The sequence below is a fragment of the Ambystoma mexicanum genome, chromosome 7p (genome assembly GCF_040938575.1).
Source record: "Ambystoma mexicanum isolate Mex_15411 chromosome 7p, UKY_AmexF1_1, whole genome shotgun sequence".
Taxonomy (NCBI): Eukaryota; Metazoa; Chordata; class Amphibia; order Caudata; family Ambystomatidae; genus Ambystoma; species Ambystoma mexicanum.
Window position 1 is genome coordinate 441,059,176 of NC_090939.1, and position 26,503 is coordinate 441,085,678.

Below are 26,503 nucleotides of genomic sequence, written 5' to 3' on the forward strand. Positions count from 1 at the left end.
CGAGTATTTAAAATACCCTGGGCCTGATTAACAAAGATATTTGAATGAGAAAATCCCACTCAAAAAGGCTTTGTGAATCCGACTCTCTGACGACAAATGTTGAGTGTGGATTTGTAAGAAAAGACCTGTGGAAAACATGAGTGTGTTATCTAGAACTCTCCTATAGGCAGGGCCGGACTGGGGCATAAGACTGTCTCGGGAACCAATGAAAAGGTGGCCAACAGTTCAATTCATTCCGGTTGTAACAGACTGCGAATAGTACCCAAGTATGAGGTTTTTGATCAATTCTGTTGCAAATTGTGCATTTTAAAGAATGTTTATTCAGTAACACTAGTCAAAACTACTAGCCACATAGGGAAGTAACTTAAACTGGTCCACATCATAAAAGTGGCCCACTTTGTCTAAAACAACTGGCTCACACTAGCATTTTGTGTGTTTGGTTCGGGCATTGTCCTGTTGTCTTACAGGCCTGTCCTAGCCTGCCCATAGGATGACCAAGTATCACACCTGAGAAAGCACCCTGCTAAATTGAGTGTTGAGCGTGCACACTCCGCAGGATGAGCGTGCACATGTAACACAGTCATCAGCAGCGTGAGAGAGAAGCGCGGGAGATGGCTTAGCTCATTGTGCAGTGGGAGAGTGTGCCACGTGGCCACGCCTCCGATTGGAATGGCCAACGCAGCCATGTGTGTGAAGTAGCCAGTCCCAGAACCATGCCTCTAAATAAGACAATATGCCAATGCCTTTTCATTGAATGCCTTTTATAGGCATCCGAGAAAGGAGGCAGGAGTGCACAGAGGCTTCTCTGATGCGTGTAAACCAACATTTGTTGAAATGAGTTTTTGTTCGTGTTTACACGACTTTATGGGACACCATTATCCCACATATAAATACAGCGCAACTCTGGCTTATTTTAGAAGTTATGCGAGATGGACTGGGCATTTGCCGTCAGTGAACGCCCTGGTATAAAGGAAGTGTATATGCCTATTGAGGTTGGTGTTCAGGATAAATGTTTCCACAAGCCTCTTTGTGTAGAGAGCATGGAATGGAAATTAATAAAGGGGGAGGGGAAAAGAGAGAGTGCATGTGATTAATATAGTACCCCTCTGACAGCATGTCCGTGAAATCTGTGAATTACATTATTCATTAGTTAATGAATTATAAATATGACTATATACTACTTTAGTGTTTAAGCATGGCTGTTTTCATGCACGTTCATGAGCTGGAGTTAAAGTTCACGTCAGACACTGGAGAACTGTGCATGTGAGCGAGAGGCTGCCTGTACCCGCACAGCATCTAAGGGCACTGCGGGTAACATGCCCCACATCCAGCTTTTATTTATTTATTTGTATTTTTAAAGCGCTCACACAGCCCAGGGACACTGAAGCGCTGTTACAGGAATATGTCTCTTAGTTTCGTATTTATAACGCGCTTAATACCCAGAGGTTTCTAAGCATGGACCCAGGGATCGAACCTGTGTTGGTTCGTGTCGTCTTGTTTCCAAGGCGAGCATGTTGCCGCTGAGCTATCCTCCCAGGACAAAGCTTTGACAGACCTACAACGTGGAACTGTGCAGCATGAACTTTGACCAATGGGCTGACAGGGCGCAACATTCAGGTTCGATGAGCAGGATGGAAACCCAGGTCCTGCGTCTCAAGCATCACCCAGTGGGCAGGAGCTACTGATAGGTGACCAGGAGCGAGCACACAGTGTGCTACACATCTAACTTACATGAGGTGCGCAATTTCACTTTGTGGCTATTATGTATGATCCATTATGTTTAAATGTGCACTAGATGTGCCCTAATTCTTCTTTAACTCAAAGTTAATGTCACGTATATATGTCTGTAAAACACCACTTGGCCTGCAGAGTCAAAAGTATCTCCTGCCAGCTGTTGGTTTCAAGCTAACCAGGCGCTCTCCTAGGGTAGAAGCTGGAGGTAAATAGCTCCCGACCCACAGCAAATTCGAACCCTCGGCTGATACCCATGCATTTATAAAGAGTTTACCACTCGCCTGTGCTTTACAACAATGCTGTCTATCATCAGAAACCACACAAACGCATTGCCTGCCTTGGAAATCATTGGTCTTCTAGTACTGCTTGATATGGAGTTTCTTCAGCCAATGGAGCTACTTCGAGTTATCACAAACAAAGCAACTAGATTTGCAGAAAGCATCTTAAATTCTCCTATGAATTGCCAAAACAAGACATAGCACCCGCATGCCCACAATAGCTGCTATCTACTCACCCCAAACTCCACAGCGCGGTTTCTACTCCACTATCACCACTTGTTTTACCCAACATCCCAAACTCCATCAGCTATGCATAAGCACCTGAGCAGACATAAAAGTGATGCAGCGTCTTACCTCGCCACGTGGAGTTGGCCCCTGCCTTGCTTTTTGAAGGGCCGCTCTCTGGGTTGAAGCTGCTCGCTTGGCTTAGGGCCCTTGAGAAATGTTCATCAACGACGGAGCCGATGTCCCCCTGGAAATAGGTGAAAAGGACACAGCGAGAGTTGAGGTACTCCATCTCCGCCGGCTGCTCCTTCTCGTCTTCCTCCTGCTTGGTGGCGGCGAGGGTGGCCTCCAGAGCTTCCTGCATCTTGCTGTGCGCAGCTAGCTTCTTCTGAAAGCAGAAAGACGTGGTGGTGTCACATGCAAGCGGCCTGAAAGAGTCTCACATACTGGAATCGTGTGGCCCAAGTCATATGAGCCTAGCTGCCGGAGGCAGCCCCCTGTGGGCACATGCGCGTCCTATAATTGCACACATCTGGTGGGCTGTTTGTCAGAGCACGGGACAGCAGCGCAGCCCTGCTCCAGGCACCCACCAGCATCCATTCTTGGCTTGCTAGCGCTTATAAAACCATCTGAGCCCAACCCGTATCCCATTTCTCACTTACATTGTAGAATAAATCCCAAAGGGTCTGAGTTACAGAAATTTGTTAACATGGGAAAGTCCCATTGGAAAAATGTGTGTAAAACAGGCCCTACGGGTGTTAGGCCTAATCAGCAGGAAAATGCGCAAATCACTTTTATTGATTGATATAGGATTTGCATGTTAACTGCTCTTAGCGGAACACGCCATTCTGAGCACACCATTCTGAGGTACTTATGGGCATTTTACTCTGTGACTTCAGCACCAGTCTGCTTCAGTAGTAGAAGCAAAACGTAGTTATTAAACAGACATTACCAGACAATATCAGACAATATCAAAAGTTCAAGGCATTCAAGACATTACAATACATTACAGAGAAGTCAACATAAAAATAAAGATTTAGAGCCCTATCCATGGAATTTTTGCACGGTTCGAAGTGACTTTGGATTGCTGAATAGTGACTTTGCACTGTTGAAAAGTGAATTTGCACTGCCGACATAATCCCTGATACATGGAACTGTGCAAAGTGTATTTTTGCAGTGCAAAGTCAGTGCATAGTCATTTTTGCAGTACACAGTGACGTTGTGCTCACTTTGGACTGCAATAATACACTTTGCACAGCTCCATGAATCTGGGTTTGTGTCAGCAGCACAAAGTCTCTTTTCAGTCACTTTGAACCGTGCGAACATTCCATGAATCGGGCCCATGGAGTCTATACTAAGGCAGAAGTCATAAAATGCCCATTGTATATGATTGTTTATATAGTACTTCATGCCACACTCCTCCTGCTTCTGGGCGCTGCCAACACACTGAGGTGGCCACTGCTAATAATCCACACTGCAGACACTAATAGCAACCGACATCCTCACCTCCCGCCAGCTTGCCACCCACAGCCTTCAGGCAACGCAGGCTCCATTCTGGGCCTCTGGGCAGACCTCATTAGCAGCAGAATGAACAGGGTATCTACACTTAAGACGCCCTTCTGGAGACACATACCTCAAGTGCCCTGAACACCCATCACCTAGAAACACACCCGCATCAAGAGTCTGGATCTTTCTGATCTTCGTGCATCAAAGCAACAACAAAGCAATATTCTGCAGACCCCAACGTGCCCAGAGACCGTGCAAATGGCAGCAGTGTGCTCGGTAAATCCCACGATCCTGACCTAACACGACATGACTCATCCTCGGAGTGCTGAAGTGCCGAGTTGGCCCTAACAGGATCCACACCTCTGTCCTGCAGGATGAGAAGAGATGCTCAAGGGGCAAACTTCTGCACAACGCCCCATGATTATGGAGGAAAAGTGGTCTAATGTGGTATTGAAGATACATTCCATACTGCACCACTCAGAGGACAGCATTTCAATAGGTCTGTCAGTTATGGTCAAAAATCAAAATGAGGCAACCCCTGCAAATGTTCCCAAAACCAGGCATATTGGCGGGAAAAAAAGACAAAATGGAAATCCCGTAATGTACACATAAATTCAAATAACTGAAGCCCACGTTCTGAGCTACCTAAGTGCTGCTGGCGAGTGCCCCCTTCCTTTCCCTGCTTCTTCCCTTCCCTGCTCCCCCGCTCCTCTTAGCACCCGTGTAGTTTCCTATGCTGGTGCTAAGACTGTTCAATACAAATATTAAAAAACATACCTTATGGTTCTGTGCTGCTTCGTAGTCTCCCACCTCCATTTTCTTTGCTGATGACTTGACAGCCATCAAAACGGAAAACGGACTTGGAAACTACGACACTGTGCAGCGCAGAACCGCAATGTTTCTTTTTTTTCCATTAAACATCATTGGCCCCCACGTAGCAGATACTACCTGGGTGCTAATGGCCATATGACGAGGAACCCAGGCAGTACTGGAAGGTAACGTCCCAGAGCGCTTGAGGGACGTTACCACCCGTACCGCCCAGGTTCCTCATCATTATGGCCATATTAGCACACTTTTGGTTGCTGTTTTATTTATAAAAAAGTTCACATCTACAGTTAGCACAATGATTTTGCATACATAACCACCAATTAGTTACAACACATACTAAGCATTTGATTACAATTCTTATAAATACAGTCAACTCAAGGACTTAGGTTTCATCTTTATAGGGCAATCATTTAAAGCCCAATCTTCTCCAGGATTGTGATTGCTTGCTGGCATGGGTAAAGATGTTTGTTTAGGTGTGTTATGTTATTGGTATTTGTAAAGTGCAACATACGCCAGAGGGCATCTTGGTGCTAAAACTCAACAGGAACAGCAGGCAAGACAGAAGATTCCTAACTAAAAAAGATACGTTTTAAGAGAGCGTCGAAACACAAGTGTTCTCAGTGGCCCTAAGTAGAAAAGGCAGAGAGTTCCAAAGCTTGGCAGCAGCAGCTGGGTGTGGAACTGGAATAAGAAATGCTTCCTGGGAGTGAGGAATGGCCCAGCAGCATAGGCCTGGAACTTGGATTGAAGCCATTCCATGGCATGGCCGTAGAAGGCTCAATGAACTATACACAAAGATGTAGACTTGATAAGTTTTGATACAGGAAGTCAGTGCAAAGAACGAAGAACTGTGGAAATATAAGAACCATAAGGGGAGCCAGTTGCAACTCTATCCACTAGATTTTGAAGAAGTTGTAAATGGCGGGTCAAATACATTGACTGAGCTAGAACGAGAGAGTTGCAATACTCAATGATACTAAGAACGAGTGTAGCAACAACAGGGACATGTAGATGTGAAGGGAGAAAGTATAAAACTTTGTGCAGCACCCTCAATTGAGAATGACCTGTTTGACAAATCGAACAAACCTGGGCTTCCGTTGACAAGGAGGAGAAGACTCCTAAATCCTTGACAACAGAAACTGGTCTAGGAAGAGGGCCAAGAGCCGAAGTCCAGAACATAGGAGTCCACAAGTAAGTGGCAGGGGGGGCCAACAACCAGCACCATCACCTTGTCCCCATTCAACTTAACCCCAATTGTCGCTCATCCAACAACCCACAGCCACCAGGCAGCCCCTTAGTTGAAATACTGATTTTCACTCATGACAGGGTTCCAACTATATACCTGAACACAAGTGTAATAGGGCCCACCCACACGTTAAGGCTTTCTAACTTGAAAAATTGTCCACATATTTTCAAACTTTGTCAAACAAGATGTTCAACCATTCTGGATTTAAATCGCCATATGGTTAAATGTGCTAATTGCCTGTGAAATGGCCCTCCTCGAGGATGTGAAGTCAATGCCATCCTCACTATATGTAACAGTGTTTCTGTTGTGACTTGTAATTCCCGGATGCATTCGACTCAGCATGTAGAATAAACTTCAATTAGCAAATCTCATCATGAAGATTAGGTGAGAGATATCCAACATTGGTGCATTTAAGTTATGCACTCACATCGGACCATGTCTGTTGTACATTGTACATTGAAGATAATTCCCTTTGCAAGATTATGTTTCTTACAGTTCAGTGTGTATGAAACATCCTCCCCATTAACATCAGACTTGCCCCATCGCCTATACAGCTCAGGAAAGAGCTAAGACCTTCTTCTTGAAGGAATGGCTTCTCCCTAACACATAGTTCCACATCCAGCACTCCCCACATACCCGAGACTCAGTGATCTGCTTGTCATTGTCTCCTCCCCTGGTTGCTTGTAGATCCCTTGCTGCCAATTGCCCACCCTCACCCTACCATGTTAGCTCCCTGCTCCCTTTTTCTATGCTTCCCTCGTTGTGTTCTACCACCATGATTGTAACGCACTCTGTTGTTTCCCAAAGCTAGGTCCGAGCTCAATAAATATGCTAATAATAATAATTAAAGTGTGTATTGTTCAATTAGATCGAATGATATTGTTAGAAATATGTTTCAATAACCCTCTATTGATGCCTGTAAAACCATCTAACCTACTGGCAAGACAGGGATGCCAGCCAAAGGTTACACCAAACACTCCAAGAGAAGCATTGGCAGAGCAGTCAAGCTCACTCAAGGAAGGAGGTAGGCTGGCAGTGAGGTAACATTTGTTCCAATAGTTAACAGAGAAATATACACTTAAATTATATGCTGAGGCGAAATTAAATAAGGTGGCGGGCAGACCCTATCAGTAACGTTCTGCCGCCCAAGTTAATGGCCAGAGCACAGCAAGGGTCCCTTAACATGGGCAGTGGTGCCATTTCCACCAAGTTTAATATCACCATTGCTACCCGTGTAGCTCCCTACACGGGTGTTAATGGTGTCTTTCTTTTTTTTTTTTTTTGTAAATTTGAAAAAGAAAACGTACCTTGGCTACGTGGCTCAGCCGCTGCACAGTGCTGTTGTCTGGTGAATCCGTTTTCATTGTTGATGACTATGATGTCAGCAACCTGAAAACGGAATTCAGTGAAAGCACCACTGCATGGGACTGGGCTGCGCAGCCAAGTTAAGTTTCTTTTTTTTTTATTTAAAACAAAAAAAGACACCATCAGCACCCGTGTAGAGCTACACAGGTAGTAAGGTGAAGGGAGAGTGGGGAAGGGAAGGGACACACCCTACACCAATGAAAATGCTCAGAGCGCGGCCTTTCCTTAGTAGATACAGCCCGCGTTCTGAGAACTATCATTGGTGGATGTCGCCACACAGGGTGCTAATGAAAAATAAACACTTTATTATAGCATTAAAATAGTATCAACTGTAAGGTAGGTCAAATATGTATTTGCAGTTAAACATAAAATAAACTATTGCACACTCCATGTAAACAACAGTGACAGCATTCCGAAAGATCCCACCCACTCCTAAGATCGATGTATTCCCTATATCTGCTCGTGATAACAATAAATATAAGTCTGCGGGTGGGGATAAAGGGAACCCTAGACAACAGTAAAGTACACTTAAATAACATTAATTAGGAACTAAAATTACCACATGCAACTAGGTACCATAATTCCCTACACCTCTGGGCCAAACCAGAATGAATGATACAAATGTAAACCATAGACCACATAGCACCGAGAGGAAGGAAAAGGGGTCAACACTTTCCCAGCAATGCTGAGGGGGCCACCAAACCGTAGAGTAATATTGGGCTCTCATAAATTATACAAAATAACCAGCAGGTATGCTTTGTAATTTAACACGCTCCATAGACAGGAAGGTAATATAACGATAAAGAAATGTGATATACGCAAAAATTCCAGACTCTTGATAACTCCAGGTTCCCAATGATTACCCATGACAAATGAAACTGTTCAGTACCCTTAAAGGTCATGTTAGTAGAGTTTTCCAAATTTTAGAAACTAATGGGACAAATCCAATGGGCAGAGACGTGGTTATGGGGAAAAGGCACGTACCTTAGAGGTACAGAATAACGTGCAACCAACCACTGAGAATGTCTGATGAGCCCCACATGAAAAGTTCCAGTCACAGGTTATGTGAAAAAGAAGGCCCAGGAAGGAAAGACGCAGAGCAGGATTCGGACCAATGTAAGTCAATGGTGAACCACAGAAGGAGGCACCTCTATACCCCACTTCCATCTGGCTCAGGGGACCGGTGGTGAGAAAAACATTAAATAAACCAACAGACCAGGACCCAGGGGTAAGTACTTACTGAACCAGTTTCAGAGAACTTGACTCAGGAACAGCAAAACAACCCGATGAGTGAATGTATTACAGATCCATACCTAGGGATGTGTACCCTGGACCAACAATGACCTAAGAAACCCATATGAAAGACAATCAGCATTTCCAGGAGATTACTCTCCAGCCAGGAACAGAGGTAATGCCTGAAAGGGTTCCAGAAAAACACGGGAACACAACCAAGCACATCTGGGTGGCTTGAGAAGACAAATTGAACAGCCAGCCAGCAGAAAATGCTCTCAGGACAGAGCCTTAGTGGAAGAGGCCCAAGATGGCCCAGACAAAGACCAAACGTTGGATAGTGGGTCTCACCACCCTCCTGGATGACACATGCTTGCTACATTTAGGCGCTAGGACCAAGAGGACAAAATTTGAAGAGGGTTTTAAAACGGCCCAGAAACAGTGCCAACAAGAGGCAACCAACTCAAACCGTAAGGAGGACCAGGAAGAGGATGAGAAAAAGCCCAGAATGGACATCCTGCAGCCGAAAGGTGAAACTGGTGTAAAAGACAAAGGACACCCGAGCACAGCCATAAAGGCCAAACCTGGTCTTAAAATTCAACAGCCTCTCATTTTGGAAAAATATTCACGTGATTGAGGTCAGAATCCAGTGGAATTGAAGAATACACATTCATTCATGGGCTGGCTTAAGACAGCCCTCATATCATACACAAAGTAGTTACACAAAGGTTTTGGTAGACAGCCAATTAGGCGGGCCCTAAATGAAACTCTCAGGCCCTACTATGCTTTTGTTGCATTGGCCTGTCTGGGGCAGGGACCATTCTGAAGCAGTCCAAACTACTATAGAGGGTGTATGGCTGGGCTCAGAGTGAGTCCTTGTCTCCACAACATACGTTTTAGGCTTGTCTTGTGGTTTGCACAAGCAAAAGAATGTCCCAAAACAAAATGGCAGATAATAGTACTTTCAAAATTGAGAAATGTCTCAATGGCTACATAAACGAACATTGGGCTACTACTTGCTGGAGCACTTTTGAAGCCGAAACTAAAATAGAGCTGCGACCAGCCTATGCCACAACTCCAATATATGGTTATCAAAATGTGGTGCTTAGAAAGCATCCCTGCCATAGGAGCAATATGGGCTTCAATAGTACTGCGCAAAATCAAGCCAACAAGTTGTGCTTTTGTGTTGACACGCGATAGGAATTTGCCAGGCACTGCCATAACTGTACTACCTTGCAATAAAATGGCAGCCACCAAAACATGGTGTGATTAACTGGACATATATTAGAAGTGTCCGGCAAATGCCTAATACCTATACACAGACCAGAAATGTTGTCTTTGTCAATACTTGTTTTTGACAGGACTCCAGGACAAGGAAGAGATATAAATCAAGTGGCTAAAAGAACACTTCATTAAGGCTTTTTAATATAGCTGTAACATATTTACAGTTGCAATTAAGCCATTAACGCTCAGTAGACTGCCTAGAAATACCACAGTTGGGCCAGAGTTTGATGTTTCTGCTTGATAGAGCTATGTCGAAGTGATCACAGGAGGTGTGTTGGGCATGGAGGGCAAAGTAGGGGGTGTGAATGGTTATAGGTGTCCATGGGGAGGTACATAGTAAAACAACCTCCACACGTATGTTTCTGTTCACATGTTCTATACTTTCTAGCTGTGCTCTAATGCACTATCAAATACCAAAAATAAAAAGGGTTGGGGTGGCAGTGGGACGTCAGAAGAAGTGCATTTGACCATGCAAATAAGTCAAATATCCAAGAAAAACAAATGGAAAAAAGTGTGTAGGTCCAATAAAATGGGACTGAAGAACCACCTAAATGGAATTCTGCCCTAACAGCTAGTAACATTTCATTACAGCTGGGGATATACAATGAAGGCCAATATTAACAGGGCATTACATAAAATCTCTACATGGCAAACACTTTTGCTATTGTACTCGCCTGACTCAAAATATTTGCTAAAGGCAATTTATTGGTGTCCACCATTATCTGTGAGCACATGAGTCATATCTGGACACATTAATATAAATCCTCTGTATCTTTTATGTTTAGTACGGTTTCGGTGCCACGGGGCAAAGGGCTTGTCCTGTATCGTTGTCTATTACAGAGAAGTTTTCAGACGTTTTGCAGTGCTTAAGTGTTCAGAAAGAAGCTGTGGCTCCGATAAACATGCCGTTGGAATAGTCACGATATTTAGGGCTTCTGCAAAACCTGCGAACCCAGTCTTTTGGTGTGTGAACTAAAGGCTGAAGTGCTTCAGGTGAGAGCCAGTAGGCCACAGCACTGAAGGCCATCCAACGACTCTCATGAAAATAGAGAAATGTCGACATGCTCCATGGATTGGACAGAAACTTCCAGATGAATAGTTGCAATTCCACTCCTTCGAATCAAACTGGAACGCTTTTTGAAGGGTGTTGCATTTCGGCCCATTGTAGAGCGGAAGGGAAGCGAGCCACACATGCCACTGACTGTCTGTATGCCCCTGGAAATCAAGCCTCGCAACTGTTCCTCCACTCCCTGGAACAGCAGACATTACAAATAGAAGCAGCCAGGCCCAGACTGCAGATAGGGCAACAGGACCGCATGTAAAGAACCAAAGCCACGGGCCAGTGTGGACACCATGGGTGAATGTGGACCAGTTTGATCATGATTTAGGGTGTGGGGTTAATTGATGGTTTAGAAACCGATATTCATCCCTGGACCACTGGTGCCCCGTAAATTGAATCGTCACAGGGCCGTCTATTAAAATGTTTTCGTAGTGAAGGCGGCCCGAATGATGGCAAGGAGTGCAGAGGGGGTGCAAGGCTCTTCAAGATGGGAGAGTAGGGACTGCTTTCTGTAGAAAATATATGCAGATATGGCATCAAAGGGGCTAGCAACCATATTTTTAATGGGGGTGCCCTCACTATACAATGTTTTACTACCACTGGGCTAGGATTACTGCAGTCCGGCAGGCAGGCTATTGAAGAGGCACTGGCCAATGACACACAAGCATCAGTCTACTTTGCACGTGTGAAGACTGGGAGGTTGGATTCTGAAAATCAATGTCTATAAAGAGTGTACAATTTTTCATACGTCGCCGATAACGGAAAATACCAATTATTCATAAATGCACTTCTTTTGAACGGCCATGTCCAGATGAAGATTTGGGGCCTGATTTACAAAAATGTTTTCAAAGGCATTTTCCCATGTTAAAACATTTTTTTTAAATCATGTCCTTGATTTCTAGAAACGTATGACTAGGTTTTCATGTGCATAGGTGATCTAAATTTAAACCCTTAAAAAACCCAAAATTAATTTTGAAATGACGAACGGAAACTTGTTGACTAAAGCGTGATGAGAGTGCACTGAACGGGAATCTCGCGGGGCACTGGCAGAGAACTGCTTTACCACACGGTCCTGTGATTACTCATTGGGAGAAAATGCAATCGATATTATTTTTACTGCGCATGAAGCCGGGGCTGCCTTTTCAAAATATAAATCTCCTGGTATTCATATAAGTCGTCATGTCGACATTTAGGCTCATCCTAAAATCTACCAATTAGGAAGCAGTGGGAGCTGAGAGTTAGGGAGATGAAGGGAACTAACTGCCCTGCGTGAAATGATGCGTGTAGGAACGCCGGCATTAGAACCAAGGGCCGTATTCACAGATTAATGTCATAATGGCGCAATCCCATTGAAACATGTTCTGTGAATCAGTCCCCAAGTCTGCAAACTACGCAATCGGCAGTTAGCAACTAGACCACGTTTGCTGCCTGTAAACTATGATTAATGAAAGACCACTCTAGGCACGTTATCTCTTTCTTACAAATCCAACGCACCTCTCTGATGATGTATTTCAGACCACCATTAAAATTAGGCCTTGCACAGAAAAAAATAATCCAATCAGGTGTTGAGAATATCGGCAATGACCGTGTATGAGAGAATCCGTAAGGCGCTTGTTTTTTTCTCTAGATTTTAATGGTAATCCACATAGGTATTGTATATATATTGTTCCTGCTCCAACCAACTGAGCAACATGTGTATGTTTAATTTTGGAAACTCCCACTAGGCAATGCTTTTTAAACTACAGACCAACGGTTTCAATCTTGAACTTCAAGGATGAAATATCGGGCGAGAGCTGTGTTTTCTTTATGCAGATTCATCCATGCCATATTTGAAATGGTTCCATCTTAATTAATTGTTGTAAATCGTGAGGTAATAGTGCTGGTACTTACGTCATTGGGCGTGTGGTAGAGGCCATCTTGCGGCGCGGTAGACGGCATGCGGAATCACAGCCGCCCCACTCCCAACAAAGTCCCATCAAAACCTCGCGGTACGGTGTCTCTTGGACGGACTGGCGTTCACGCAGCTCGCCGAGGATATTCTCCTTGGAGAGAGTGGGGTTGTGCCTCGCGCGCAGGAATGCCTCGCATGCAGTGTGCGTGCATGGCGGTGATTCGTCAACTTTCCACTGCGGCCCTTCCCACCAGAGCGCAGTTATCTTTCCGCACTGCAAGGTTTCGCGGACAGATGTTGGACACGCCGAGGAAGGTTGTGAAATCGCAAGGCTGCTGCTCGCGGATACAGTGTGCAGTACATCCCTGAGAAGCACCCGGCAGCCAGAGGGCCGGCCTGGAAAGGTCCCACGCGCATTCCAACCGGGCCGTACGGACGCCTCGACGCAGACGTCAAGCCGCTAGTGTGCGAGTGCAGGGGGCGCCGTCTGACTATTGCCGGGGTTTATTTCAGGTGACACCTGTTTTGAAAGACTGCCGGTGCCGCGTATCTGCCAATTGTAAACTAAAGAGGAAGTATGCAGGCTCACGTGGTGTGCGGAGTGCACTAGTAAACCAGGATGAGGTGGAAGAAATTCACTTCTGGGCAACTGCACCACCCTGATTCGATAAAGCCACATACTAATACAGCACGTAGCTGGTTGAGATGAAGGACTCATTTGCAAATGTAAACTTAGGACACACGCTTGACTAGCCAGAGCGTCTTCCATTTCCCATTCTTTATGAAAATATGGAAAATGTGGCAATTGTTTGTTTTTGGCGCTAAAAAGCTGCTTATTAGGCAACACTACTGTTATGAGAAGTGAATATAGGCATGAGATGTGAGGAAGGACACAGCCTGTGGGGGGTGTTCATTTTTTTTATCCTCCCACTGGCGGCCAGTCTCCAACCCAAACATATCCCATGGGATCACTTTGAGTCTCTGTGCATTCTGGCAAGCTCTTTGAAATGTAAGGCCTTAATTGCAGCTATAAACCAACTCATGATGTAATAAATCTCTTAAACAAGTGTCCCTTCAGCCTCTTGATTTATAAGCAGCAGGTATGTTCTTGCATCTGTTCCTGGCACCGAATTCCTTTGAAAGCCTATGTCCAGCTACTAGCACAATTTGCCAGCTGTTGACATTTTATGGCCAGCTACTTCCATTATGGCATTGCCTTGAAAATGTGGATCCCACGCCTACACGCAATACAAAGCTGTTGGCTTTGCGAATGGTTGTAAGTTTAGGTAATATGTGGCTAAGATGAAAGAACGGCATTGAAGTAAAGATAGGACGGGTGAGATGTAAGGAGGGATAGACTGCCTCTGAACATTGTTTGGTTATTTACCCACCCACAAACCTCTCAAAGCCATGCTAATCTCTATGGACATTCCCAAACGCTACCTAACCCTCCCCATCCAAAACAAATCCTAATGGGATGTATTTGAGCTAGCTCTATCACACCATAATAGCAAACAGTTTGCTATATAGGGCCTGCCAGTCATATTTCTAAGTATGCTTCTGAGAGTTATTATCTTTGTAGCAACTATAGAAGACCTGGCATGATAAATATGTCTCAACCACTGTGCCTCCAGCCAAGTGGTTTGTAAGCAATATATGTGTACTTCCAACTGTTCCTCAATGAAATCCAGCAAAAAGGAAGAATAGGCAAAGCCAACAATTGTGTTTGTTTATATGCATCAGGCAGGCATTTGCCAGGTACTGAAAACATGTACCCTGACAAAAATCAATTTTCCAGCTTTTACAGTACCACTGTGGCAGTGCCTGTCAAATACCTATCCCATACATATACAAAAGCCACAACATTTAGCTTTGACAATGCTTGTTAGAAATATGATACTGCTCTAGGAAAATAAATGGGCACTGTCTTATATCTCTCCTCTCCTATCTCTCCTGGCCTCTCTCTGACTGTGGCCACCATCTACAGGCCACCTGGCCAGGTTGCCCTATTCCTCTCAGAGTGGGCTGACCTCTCCTCTTCTCTCTTTGTCTCTACCTCTCAACTTCTCCTCCTCAAAGACCTCAAAAACCACCTGGATGCTTCTAATCCCTCCTCTGGGCTCTTCTGCAACCTCTGCGACTCTCTTTTCCATTCTACCCTCTGGTCCAACACACTCTACTGGGTACACCTTGGATGTTCTCATCTCCTCAGACATCCCCATCTCTAACTCTCTCACCACTCCTCTCTTTAGGACTGACCACTTTCTGCGCTCCTCTCACCTGAAACTATCTTTCCCTCAGGCTAAGCCCACCCCAGCACTGCCACCTACCTTCTTGGTCATTCATCCCATGAAGCGTGTGTCAGTGGATGCCTTTGCCTCTACTTTCTCTGCTCCTACTACTCCTGCAGCTGACTCACACTCTGACACAGCCCTCTCGAACCTGCCTCTTTCTATCTCCAACACTCTGGACGTCCTTGCCCCTGCCATGAGAATCTGTCTGAAGCCACCTCCAAGTACAACTCTTGGCATGAATCCGACCTCGCCACCCTACAATTCAATTGCACAGTGGCTGAGAGGAAGTGGAGGGCTTCGGGTACATGCTCTGCCAAACTGGCCTTCTGCCTTCTCCAAAGGCAGCACAGATTCTCTTTCCTGTCCAAGAAGAGAGTTCACATCCAAGACCATCTCTCTATGGCCTGTAAAAACATGCCACCAAACTCTTTAAAATCTGAAAGGAGCTGGCTAATCCTTCTGCAGTCTCTGCCTCTCCTGTTCCCTCTCAGGCCCTCTGCACGACTCTGGCTTCTCATTTCACCACTAAACTGCTGCTCCCTCTCCTCCTCCTTTCTCCTCTTTCTCTCCAACAACACCTGACAATGTTTCTAGACAAGTCTAGACAAGTCTGATCTATGAAAGTGTCATCCGAACAGGTGCTCCCCTGCTCTTCCAGAACCATCAAGGGCCACATTAAAACCCTTGCTCCTGCTTTGGCTGATTTCTGCAATCACTCTTTCGCCACTGTATCTTACCCCTGTCTCCCCAAGCACTCCTTTGCGCTTCCCCTCCTAAAAAAGTGTTCTGCCAATCCCACCTGTCCGGCAAACTATCGCCCCATCTCTATTACTCCTTTCCTTGACAAACTCCTGGAAAAGCTGGCCATCTCCCAGCTTACTCTCCACAGTGAATCTGTTGGTTGTCTCCATGGCCATCAGTCTGGCTTCAGAGCAGCCAGAGGTACAGACACTGATCTCCTGAACACCAGTGATGATCTGCTCACTAATCTCGATTCCAGCCTTCCTTCTGTCCTCATCCTCCTTGACCGTTCCTCTGCTTTTGACACGGTCAATCACACCATCCTGATAAATAGACACTGTGAGAAACTGGGCATCACGGATCAGGCCCTGGAGTGGTTGTCCTCCTAGACAAACCCTCCCAGGTCCAACTCAGGTCCTTTCTCTCCACCACCACTCTCTCCACATGTGTTGTTCTCCAGGGCTCTATCCTCTGGCCCTGGCTATTCAATGTCTACTTGGCCCCTTTGGCCCACCTGATCTCTACCTTCTCTTCTAACTTTCAGTTTTGTGCGGATGACACTCAGCTCTCTTTCAGGCTCCCCTCAGCCTAGTTCTCCTCCTCGCTCATGCCTGACTGTCTTTCCACAATTAAGGCATGGTGTTTCTCTAATGATGTCTGCCTTAATGCCAGCAAGACTGAAATCATTCTGATTGGGACCCCTGCTCCTGATTTCCCTCTCTCACTCTGGCCGCCCTCCTTTGGCCCTCTTCCTGTGCCTTCCTGTGAGGCAAAAAACCTTGGTGTCATCTTTGACTCCACTCTCTCATTCTCTCTTCCCATCACAAACCTTGCCAAGAAGGCCCACTACTAGCTGCATCTCCTCAGAGGTATTCTTCCTTTTCTCACTTTCACTCGGAAGCTCATTGTCTCCAGAGCTGTGGTTCTTTCTAGGCTGGACTACTGCAACAGCCTCTTTCTCAATCTGCCTTCCTCCACTCTCTGCCCTCTGCAACTAATAAAGAACTGGACTGTGAGACGCGTCCTTGGCCTCAAGCCTAAGGACAGTATCTCTCCAGCCCTGAAATCTCTTCACTGGCTCTCGATGGCTGCAAGGATCAAGTTCAAGACCCTCTACTTTGTCCACAAGGCTTCCTGGGGCCAGGGCCCGCACTACATCTGACTCTACCTTCCAAAATTCCTTCCTTTGAGGCTTAGCTCAGCTACCTCAAACTCTTTGAGGGTCACACGCTTCTCCAGGCAGAGAGTGGTGGGTAGGTATCTCTCCTCTGCAGGTGCCTCCCTCTGGAATGGCCTCCCTGACCTCTCAAACCTAAGCCAGACAACCTAAGGTTTCGCTAGCAGCTGAAGACCTTCCATTTCTCCCCTGCTTTCTCTCTCTTTCTCCCCTGCTGACCTACCTGTTTGCTGCACCAACTAATTGCTTGGCTACCCTTATAGGCTCACTAGGTACCAGGCTCCTCTATGATCAGTCTCCCCTGCACTGTCTGCGGCCCGCCGTGCACTTAGGGGCTGTAAGCATTACCCTATAGACCCCTGCCTCCTGCACTTACCCAGAGCTGCGTCACCCTGGCTGCACTTACTCAGAGCAATGCTGCCCTGGTTGCACTTCCCCTTCCCTCTCCCTGGCACTTCCCCTCTCTCCCTTTCTCCTGCCCCTTGCATTGTCGCATTTGCACCATCTGAATGACACAAAGCCTAGTAAGATGGTTTGCCTTGTCTGCCCTCTGTCTTCCCTCCTTTGTCTTGTCGCTCCTAGAAATACTTTGGCACAGGCGCGTTATAAATGAGAAATCATATCATATCATATCATATTATATTTTAAATAGGGCTGGGAAGAGAGGATAGCCCAGAGGCAAAGTGTTGGTCTTGGAAGCAAGGCAACGCAGAGCAACACAGGTTTGCATGCTGGTCCCGCGCTTGGAGACTTATCTCCGGTATTAAGCATGTTAGAAAGATTGATTTTTAAAAAGGGTATACAAACATCCTGACTAATTACAGACTGTTATCCATGGGTGATATAACTGTGACATGGTTTGCTTTTTTGTCATGAAGATTTTGAGTAAATGGGTAGAGGATAACGGCATTCTGGACCCGTATCAGACAGGCTTTGGCTCTGGCTCCTCGACAGTTCATAATTTAAGACTGCCCTGTATGTAAATTCTGTTGCTTTCAGGGCTGTGTTTGATTGAAACAATCAGGCCTTTCTTCGGGAAAAACTGGGAAAAATTGGGGTACCCCGAAAGCCTATTGGCAATATTGCACTGTGACACTAGGGCACGGATCTGACTTAATAGAGAGGGCCAGACAGTCGGCTTTAATACCAATTAGCAAGAGGGGCAATCAAGGTTGCATACTGGCCTCTCTGCTCTTTGATATATACCTAGCTGATTCACTGAGGAGATTTGGTGAAGTTGCTAATTGCCGAAACTGGGAGAAGACAGGCTCTCCAATGTACTATATATGGATGATCTTGTCCTCTTTGACCCCACCTATACAGGTATGAAGCAGAGGTTGTTAGAGGCACAGACATATGCAGAGGAAAATGAATTATCAATGCATTTTGATAAAACGAAGGAAATGCTTGTTGCAAGAAAAAAAAAATCAACAGGTGAATGATGACCATCAGAACTGAAAATATTGAGTATGTCAACTCCTATCCATACTTGGATCTTACAATGAGTGCGCAAGCTGATTACATATCCATAGTAGCTGCTAAAAGTAGTAATGCTCAACAGCTCATATTCCTATTTCGGAAGTTTGCAATTCAAACAGCGGTCTACACTATAGAGGGCATTTTGACCCTCAACAAGCAATGGTTCAGTCCAGCCTGCCTGGAAGCGCTGATTATGATGGATCTTGTTTGGCTAAACAGGTTAGAAGGTTTTTTTGGCGCACTATTTTCAATCTCCCTCCTTCTACGCCAATGGAATATTTGCAGCTTGAATTGGGCCTGGTGTCCTTGAGTGGGCAAGCATTGAAAAGACATGGAGCTTTGTATTTGAAATCTAAATTATTGTCTGCATGTCTGCTACTGTCTAGGTTAGGAGTAAACCTCCGATCCGTCATATAGAAACCACCATTTTGAAACACTGGTTACGGAGCACTACAGAGAAATAGACTGCATCCCTCTCTCTGATGCAAATGACAACTATAATCTAGTTAAGAAATCCTTTAAAAGAAAACGGGATTACTAGGACTGGAATAAAAATGACAGTCATCTGGGGGAGCTAAAAGGCTAAAAATGTGTAACTAAGCTACTGCACAAATACATGAGACCTCAGAACTATATAATTCAATGCCCTAATGCTGCAATGCATAGGTTTATCTTGATGTTAACGTTTTAATCAGCTGCCTTTATTGTCAATCTGTGGCCCTCAAGTAAACTTGCCGAAAGAGGCTAGATTTTGTTGAATGTGTAGGGTGAAGCATAAAATGGAGACGGCAAAACATGTGCTCACCGAATGTGTGACATTGGGGCTGCTATATATGAGCAATCTGGGAGAGCATGTAAACGATGTTAATTCCATTAAGTCCACCACCTTTTTGGACATATTGGGCTTCATTCTAAGTGTGCCGGTCCGGAAAACAATGGTGCCAGTAAGTTTACCAGCACTGTTGTTTCTGGACTGGCACACTACAACCCTGCGTTCAGTTGCCCTCCCGCCCAGCAGGACAGACCTGTCGGACGGGACGGCACCCGCCCGCAGAGTTTTCACGGGAGCACCGGCACCGTTTGTAATAGTGCCGGTGCACCCGTGTCCCCATTCCCATAAAGTCCTCCTGGATTCTATGGAAATGGGGTCTAATGAGATTACCAGCGCCGGATTTCCCGGCTGCCGGACGTGGAATATCCTGGTGGCACCAGGAAGACAGGCGCCGGTCATTTTTTATGGGTCCTGTGGGATGTTTTTACCCATGCATCCAAGCCCTACCCTAAAACTGTGCGTTACTGGCATTGAAAACATCATGATGGCCAGAACTCCCCAGAGAGTGCACAGGGAAAACATGAAGAATGGGCCGTCACCCATTTTTGCCTATGGTGTGTGCACAGGAGGGCACTGCCTAAAACCACCATTGGGCTACACACACAGTAGCTTGAAACCATTGGGAATGGCAATGCTGATTGCCAAAAGCAACCAAGAACTGTGGGGAAGTCATTTTCTTAATGTCAAAAATGGATGCAATACCGGCGCTCACCACTATCAGAAAGCCAGCGTTTTAAAACCACCAGACTTTTGTGTAAAACTGAACAGATGAACCCAAACCAGGCCAAGGAAAGACTTGCTAAGAGGTGGATACAATGTAAAACTATATTCTGAAATGACTTGAAGGAAGTAATTATTTAATGTATATATAAAAAATAGCTGCATGCAAGTTGGATTTGAATGTAGAAAACTGGGAACTAAAGTGACATTTAGCTGGATTCTGCCTGACAACTACCCCCGACAGGAGTTGAACTGGCTCAACAACTCTTTCCAGGCCTTGCTGAATCCTGCTGCCCCACCAAAAGGAGATCACACCTCTCTGATTGAATTAAGGGAGGGGAACCTGGGGACTGGGGACTGCAGGAAGTTGAACAAAGCCCTGTCCTGGACTCAGGCAAATGTTATATTGGGGGGGGTCGTAAAATGGCTTCCTCTGGGGAGAAACTGGGAGGGGCAGTGCCTCTGCTAGCAAGCTGAGCTTGGGGGAAGTGGATAACCAGTTATTCCACCATGTGATGTGGGAAGCCACACCCCTTTTTGACCAGGGCATAATTTTAAAAAGATGGATAATTCATAGTACGGACCTGTCAAAATTATATAAATAATATCATTATTCTTGGGATTTTTCGGTGCACATTTTAAGAAGTGTTAGGACCCTGTGGTATGTTCCTGGGGATAGTAGCGGAAAAAAGGTTGTTACTCCAAATGTCTAAAAATCTGACACTTCATCAATTAATGTCCATACTCCTTGCGCACATTTGTGTAAATATAGATTTGTGGGCAAATTGACCAGGGGAGGATCCTCTGACCCATAAACAGACCTCATCATGATGACAATCCATTTCCTTCCCCCAATCATGGGAGAGGGGAGAATTGGGCCAATGACAAGTAGAGAGGGGCAGGCTCAGTTATGCCACGCACACACCCACTTAATAAACGCATAAAATCAGACAGTGCAGGACAGGTAGGGACATTCACTTTCCACTTTCTTGTGGGACGCTTTGCCGGGAAGCTCCAGACTTCAAATCCATCAACCTCCAGAGACCAGAGATCCAGAGAGACCAGAGATCCAGAGAGACCAGATCTGTGCAGTGCTGAGAGCAGAACCAGAGACCAGACCGCTGTTCAGAACCACCCGCCGGAAGTCCCGTCCAACCTGACCAGACCTTGACGGCTTTTTTCAAAAATATAGTGTGAGTACTCACTGTGCAAAACCAATTTCTTAGTTTAAAATAATCTGATCCAAACTATTTTAGCCTATTAGAACTGCCTCCTAGAATTGTGTCATTCTGTCATCTTTAAAACTGAAAACTGTCATCTGTCATTCTGAGCTTTAAAATTTCAAATCCGAAAAACTACTTTCACAAAATCGTCCGTATCTCCGGAACCATTTGTGCTAGGCTTTCCAAAGAACCCAGAACCGACTTGCTACTCCTTATAGGGCCTCCGTAATTACGCTCGACGCACGCGATTAAATTTGCTGCGATTTGACATTTGCACAATTTCAGCCACGTGTAAAAATCAGCAGCTCCTTGCTTTCCTTTGCTAAAATTCGTTTTAACCTGCTAGTTACTCATAGAGCATTGCTAAAGTGAGCCTGAACTAATATAAACTAGATATCACCCACCCTGAACCCCCTATAGGGAATTAAAAACATTCTTAGCACATTTCTCACTTCATTGTCATCACATTCAAAGCATGTTGGGCCTGTGTTTCAAACTTCTACCTGTTTTCCTCTAAGCTTACTGGGGGGTAACTGAATTTCATATTGTATTTGATTGCATTACTGAGAACTGTGTGCTCTTCTTTCCATCTCCTTATATTGCATAAAGGGGGGGAGTGAATTGTCAAGGAAAAGTGATTGCATTGTCTTTTGTTGAAGCCATATCAAGTTATTTTCCGTACTGCATTTGATTCCTCATTGCTTTTCCCTTGAAACCATAAAAGTATTTTCGCTGCCTTATCCATCCTATACCAACTCCTCATTGATTGTAAAGAAGTGTGTTAGTGTCAGATTACCCATTGTTGATCAACATCATATTCACAAGTGTGCTATCCATTATCAATTTATTTCTAGAAGCGTGATATATATATATTGTTTAATTTTTCAAATAAACCTTTTAAATTTGCAAAACAGATCTACTTCTTGGCTCAGTGGGGTCAGGGGGATTCTAAGAGAGGGGTGTTATACAAGGGTTCATCATCCAGATTATAACTTGCCATAAAAATATATAAATAAGGGCTTCCCTTGGGCATCCCAGACAAGGTACTGACTTAGTGGGATTGCTTGATTGGAGTCACTTACAGTCCAGCGGCGACCCACCGGTAGCACCGGCAGGGTTGCCGCCGAACACGTAAAAAGGCCCATTGTCTCAATAGTGAGTTCCTGTCGTTACAATTAGCACTTTATCGAATCGGGCTAAAATGCTTGTAATTTTATTTAAAAATTAAATGTGTTTTAAAAGGGCCACTTGGGCTGATTTTAATTGAGAGGATGTTTTAAATGTATCTAAATCTATCTTGCAAATGTATTAAGTTTTGATATGGATTTTAGATTTATGATGTGTTTATCTTATCCGGCTGATTGATTGTAAATGTAACTGTGAAACAATGTGTGGGAAGTTCCTATGAACTAAACACAAATAAATAAATAAGAACATTATCTTGAGCACAGAACCATTGCAGAAAAATGAAGGGATCAGAAATTGTAAAATGTTCTTAGAATAGCCACAGACTTCATCATATGTACATGAATTTGAGTCTTTTTTTGTTCGGCTTCTGGAGATTATTAAGGCTGCTTTTCTGTTGTTAAGAATAATAACTGGACGGACATGATACACAGAGTGAATGTGTTGTCATGTGCTGCTGTGATGGCAGCCTAGCTTTGCTTAAGCTCATCTGTGAAATCGGCGTGCCAAAATACAAATTCCTGAAAGTCTCTGTTCCGCACTAAACAACATACAAAAAGAGATCTCACTATACTGACCCAAAACAGACGTGCACGCCACACAGGACAATTGCATGCGTATCCCCAAAACAGCTTCCGAGGCGACAGTCTGAGTCCTTCCAGTGCAGCCAATTGCCAGAACCAGGTCTTACCCTGCCAGGGCAGCCAATTACCAGCACCAGGCCATTCCCTGCACCAGACCTTGCCCTGCCAGGGCAGCCAATTCCCAGCACCGGGCCTTGCCCTGCCAGGGCAGCCAGTTACCAGCACCGGGCCTTTCCCTGCCAGGGAAGCCAGTTACCAGCACCGGGCCTTGCCCTGCCAGGGAAGCCAGTTACCAGCACCAGGCCTTGCCCTGCCAGGGAAGCCAGTTACCAGCACTAGGCCTTGCTCTGCGAGGACATTAGACAGACTGCAGCCTTGGACTACAGAAAACATGCAAATATAACCACTCAAAACTGCCATTAACCTTACAACTAGCAGCAATTCATAATCTTAAAACCTCAATGTGCATCCATGGCTTTAAATCAATATGATACCTTGCACATTTTACTCTAATTAAACTTGGTGTTCTTTTAAAAGTAAAGTCGTTGCAATGTCTTTCCATCGCTGCACTTTCCTCTATAGGGATCTGATTTACAAAAGTCTCCCAATGGTGCAATCCCATTGAAAAATGTTTCGTGAACCAGGCACCTATGCCTTTCCATTGGCACGCTTACATCTGTGCATTTGCTTCAGATTTGGGACAAGCCGCTCATAGCCCTCCCCCTTTTTAATCAATGACCCTGTATTTCTCTACACTGCTGGCTTCCTGAAAAAGAAGTGAAACCGAAGAAAATGAAGCAATTGAAAGAAATGTCATCCCCTTTAGGGTCTCATTCACAGAAGCGTTTTAGAATAGCCAAACCCCATTGGGAAAAGCTCTGTGAATAAGGTCTGTAGTCTCATATTTTAACTTTACAATGCTGAAAATATTGTAAGTAGGCTGGCAAGAGACATAACTCAAAACATTTAAAAATCAGGGCTCAATTGACAAACCCTTTGAATAGCGTGTGTCTTCACAGAAGCGAACACTATGGTCTGAACATGGGAAAATCCCATTGAAAACATTTTTTGAAATCAAGCTCTATAAATCCCAAAGTAAAGTAGTTATCTTGTGGCAAACGCTTTGCCACAAGAGAACTACTTTAAGGTGGAATGATTTCAAACGTGTGGGCAGACACGGAAGTTGCAGTTATAGGCAAGGATGAGACTATTAAATTAAAGCAATATCGCCTTTAGAACAAGTGAATGCCTGCACCGTAATTTTTCTTCAGGCCCTATGTGTTGCAATTCACCAACGTGTGCGCATGTGTGTGTCATGCGTCCATGATGCTATTTTGTGAATTTGCCTCCTTATGTCCGCGGCCAGTCATGTGCCTGAATTCAGTACCGTAGCCTACACCACCACAATCAGTGTGCGACGGGGGGAACAGGAACCTAGACATGCACATCCACAATACTGTACTTTTGTGACATTAACAAAACTAACCCATCACACCAAGCAGGCCTGTAACTGAGAGCAGGGCAGTCCTGTTTTGCTATGTTATGTGTTTCATGGACACACATGCCTGTTTGGGGAAACCAGAATCACACTCAGAAGAAAGGACTTCAGCTAGAACACATCTGCTCTCTATTCTATCGAAACTAATATTGCCTATTCACCGCTATTTATTTATTTATTGTTTGCTTGTTAGGCGCTTATGCAATAAGAACATACTTTTTCAAAGCGCCCACAGGGCAGAGGGGAGGAGAGAGGGAAATACATTCAGCATTACAATATAATATTGATGAGCAGAGGGAGGTGGGGGGCGGCGAACCTACTATGCCTTGTGAGCAGTTCAGAGCTTGCAGTGCAGAGGCCCTGCTTAGGATATTTTGGATGCTTGCAGTTGACGTAGGTCTCCTTAAGGAACTGTGCATGTTCACAGCAAGCATGGTTTATGTGCGCGATACACACATTGGGCCTCGTTACGACCCAGGCGGAGGACCATGGTGCTATTAGCACCATGGACCATGCCGCTGTCCGCCATGGCGGAATGGGGAATTACCACCCCATTCCAAGGTTGGCGGGGCGGTAATTCCCCATACCGCCATGGCCCTTCCCCATTCCCATTTTTGCCCCATAGGGCTCAATGGGAATGGGGAAGGCGCTATTTACGGTACCGCAAATTGCGGCACCGTACTTAGCACCAAGGTCCCTTTGCGGGTCCCTACTTTAACAGCTGGTAAAACCAGCCGTTAAGGTCGGGTCCCGCAAAGGGACCTCGTAATTAGGCGCTAATAGGTTAACGGCGCCGCAGCCTTTCACGGCTCCGTTAACCCATTAGCACCTGGGTCGTAATGAGGCCCATTGTGTCATTCTGAATTGGCAAGACTTTTCCTTGTGTACATAGACCCAGGGCTCGTGTGTATTGTCTACTTTGAGTCCAATGGTGCACAACAGCAACCTACATTTCATATTGGTGTGTCTTTATTTGTATGCTGCCAGTTCCTGCTATGCAACATAGTTCTAGTTGAATTATGAGGAAGGAGGCCTCTGGTTGAGAGTCAATTTGGAGTGATTTTTAGAGGATAGCCATCTAAAAGAGACACACCTGTATGGAATCAATGATAAGTGTCAGAAACGCACCCCTCGTGGGAGTGGGCACAATGTGCACTATTCGCTCGCCAGCTTTGGTGGTGAGTCAAAGTGGAACCCGATGAAAGAAAACGAGGGCATTAGATCTATATTCAGGGTCAGGTGGATTTCTCTGAAGATAAGAAGTGATCCTTGAGGCCTGAGCCACTGATGTCCTGACCAGTGGTGGAATGACACTCTCTCGGAAGGACAGCAGAGATTTCCAATTGTTGTGGGAGGCTTGGCTAGAAACCAACCTTCAATATCTGGTTAACACGTTGGTTTCTAATAACCAACCCCACTTCATAACTCGCATTTAAGTCCAATGTGAGCCAACAGGAGAAACTACTTTTAGAAAATCTATTGGTAGAAAAGAAAGACTTTGATGTCTTGAAAAAACACCTTACTTATGGCGGTGGCACAGGGAAGATGCCTCTGTAGGAATCGTATGCACACCACATGAGTACATGATGAGCTAGAAGACTGAGGCCATGGGTGTTAAATTCTCTCTAAGCAGTGATGGGCAAGAACTGCCTCACCTTTGCAGATTCATGCGGGCAGCATATCTTTGTATGTTTGTCCAAAAGAAGATGTTTTTCAGCCACATTTCTCAGCCAATATTGTCCCTTCTGTTACATCTTTGCTACTGCATGGCCTCTCTTCCCACACCCCCACTCAACATTGCTTAGGAGGCTCAGGGCGTGGCTGGCCCTTACTCTGGCTGCCACAAGAAACTGGTTGAGTGTGGTGGTATCGGCTCCCCTTTGTCCTAAATCACCAACCAGAATATTGAGGATAAAACCTACCCAGATTAATCAGTTATGTTGTGTTTGGCCAGATATGAGATGAGGTCATCTATGACCTTTTCCCCTAACATGTGATGTCACAGATTAGTTTATCAATAAATTATTATTTGCAGTAGACTTCAAGATGTGTGGTGCATTCAATACAGCGTTTGATAACATTGTACATTTCCATTGAAACTAGTTCCACCAAATCGTGTGCAT

General features: G+C 45.1%; 1 protein-coding gene across 2 annotated transcripts in view; it reads right to left on the reverse strand.

Moving 5' to 3' along the window:
* VGLL3 (vestigial like family member 3) overlaps nt 1-26,503 on the reverse strand; it is a 76,604-nt gene that overhangs the window by 40,341 nt on the left and 9,760 nt on the right. The window contains exons 1-2 of one of the 2 annotated variants that reach the window (XM_069636452.1): nt 12,647-13,146; nt 2,367-2,625 (exon numbers count right to left, since the gene is read on the reverse strand). In XM_069636452.1, the coding sequence (XP_069492553.1) occupies nt 2,367-2,625; nt 12,647-12,694 (307 nt within the window). In that variant the 5' untranslated portion in view covers nt 12,695-13,146. Of the gene's footprint in view, nt 1-2,366; nt 2,626-12,646; nt 13,147-26,503 lie in introns of those variants that run through there. The other variant, XM_069636451.1, reaches the window with a different exon arrangement.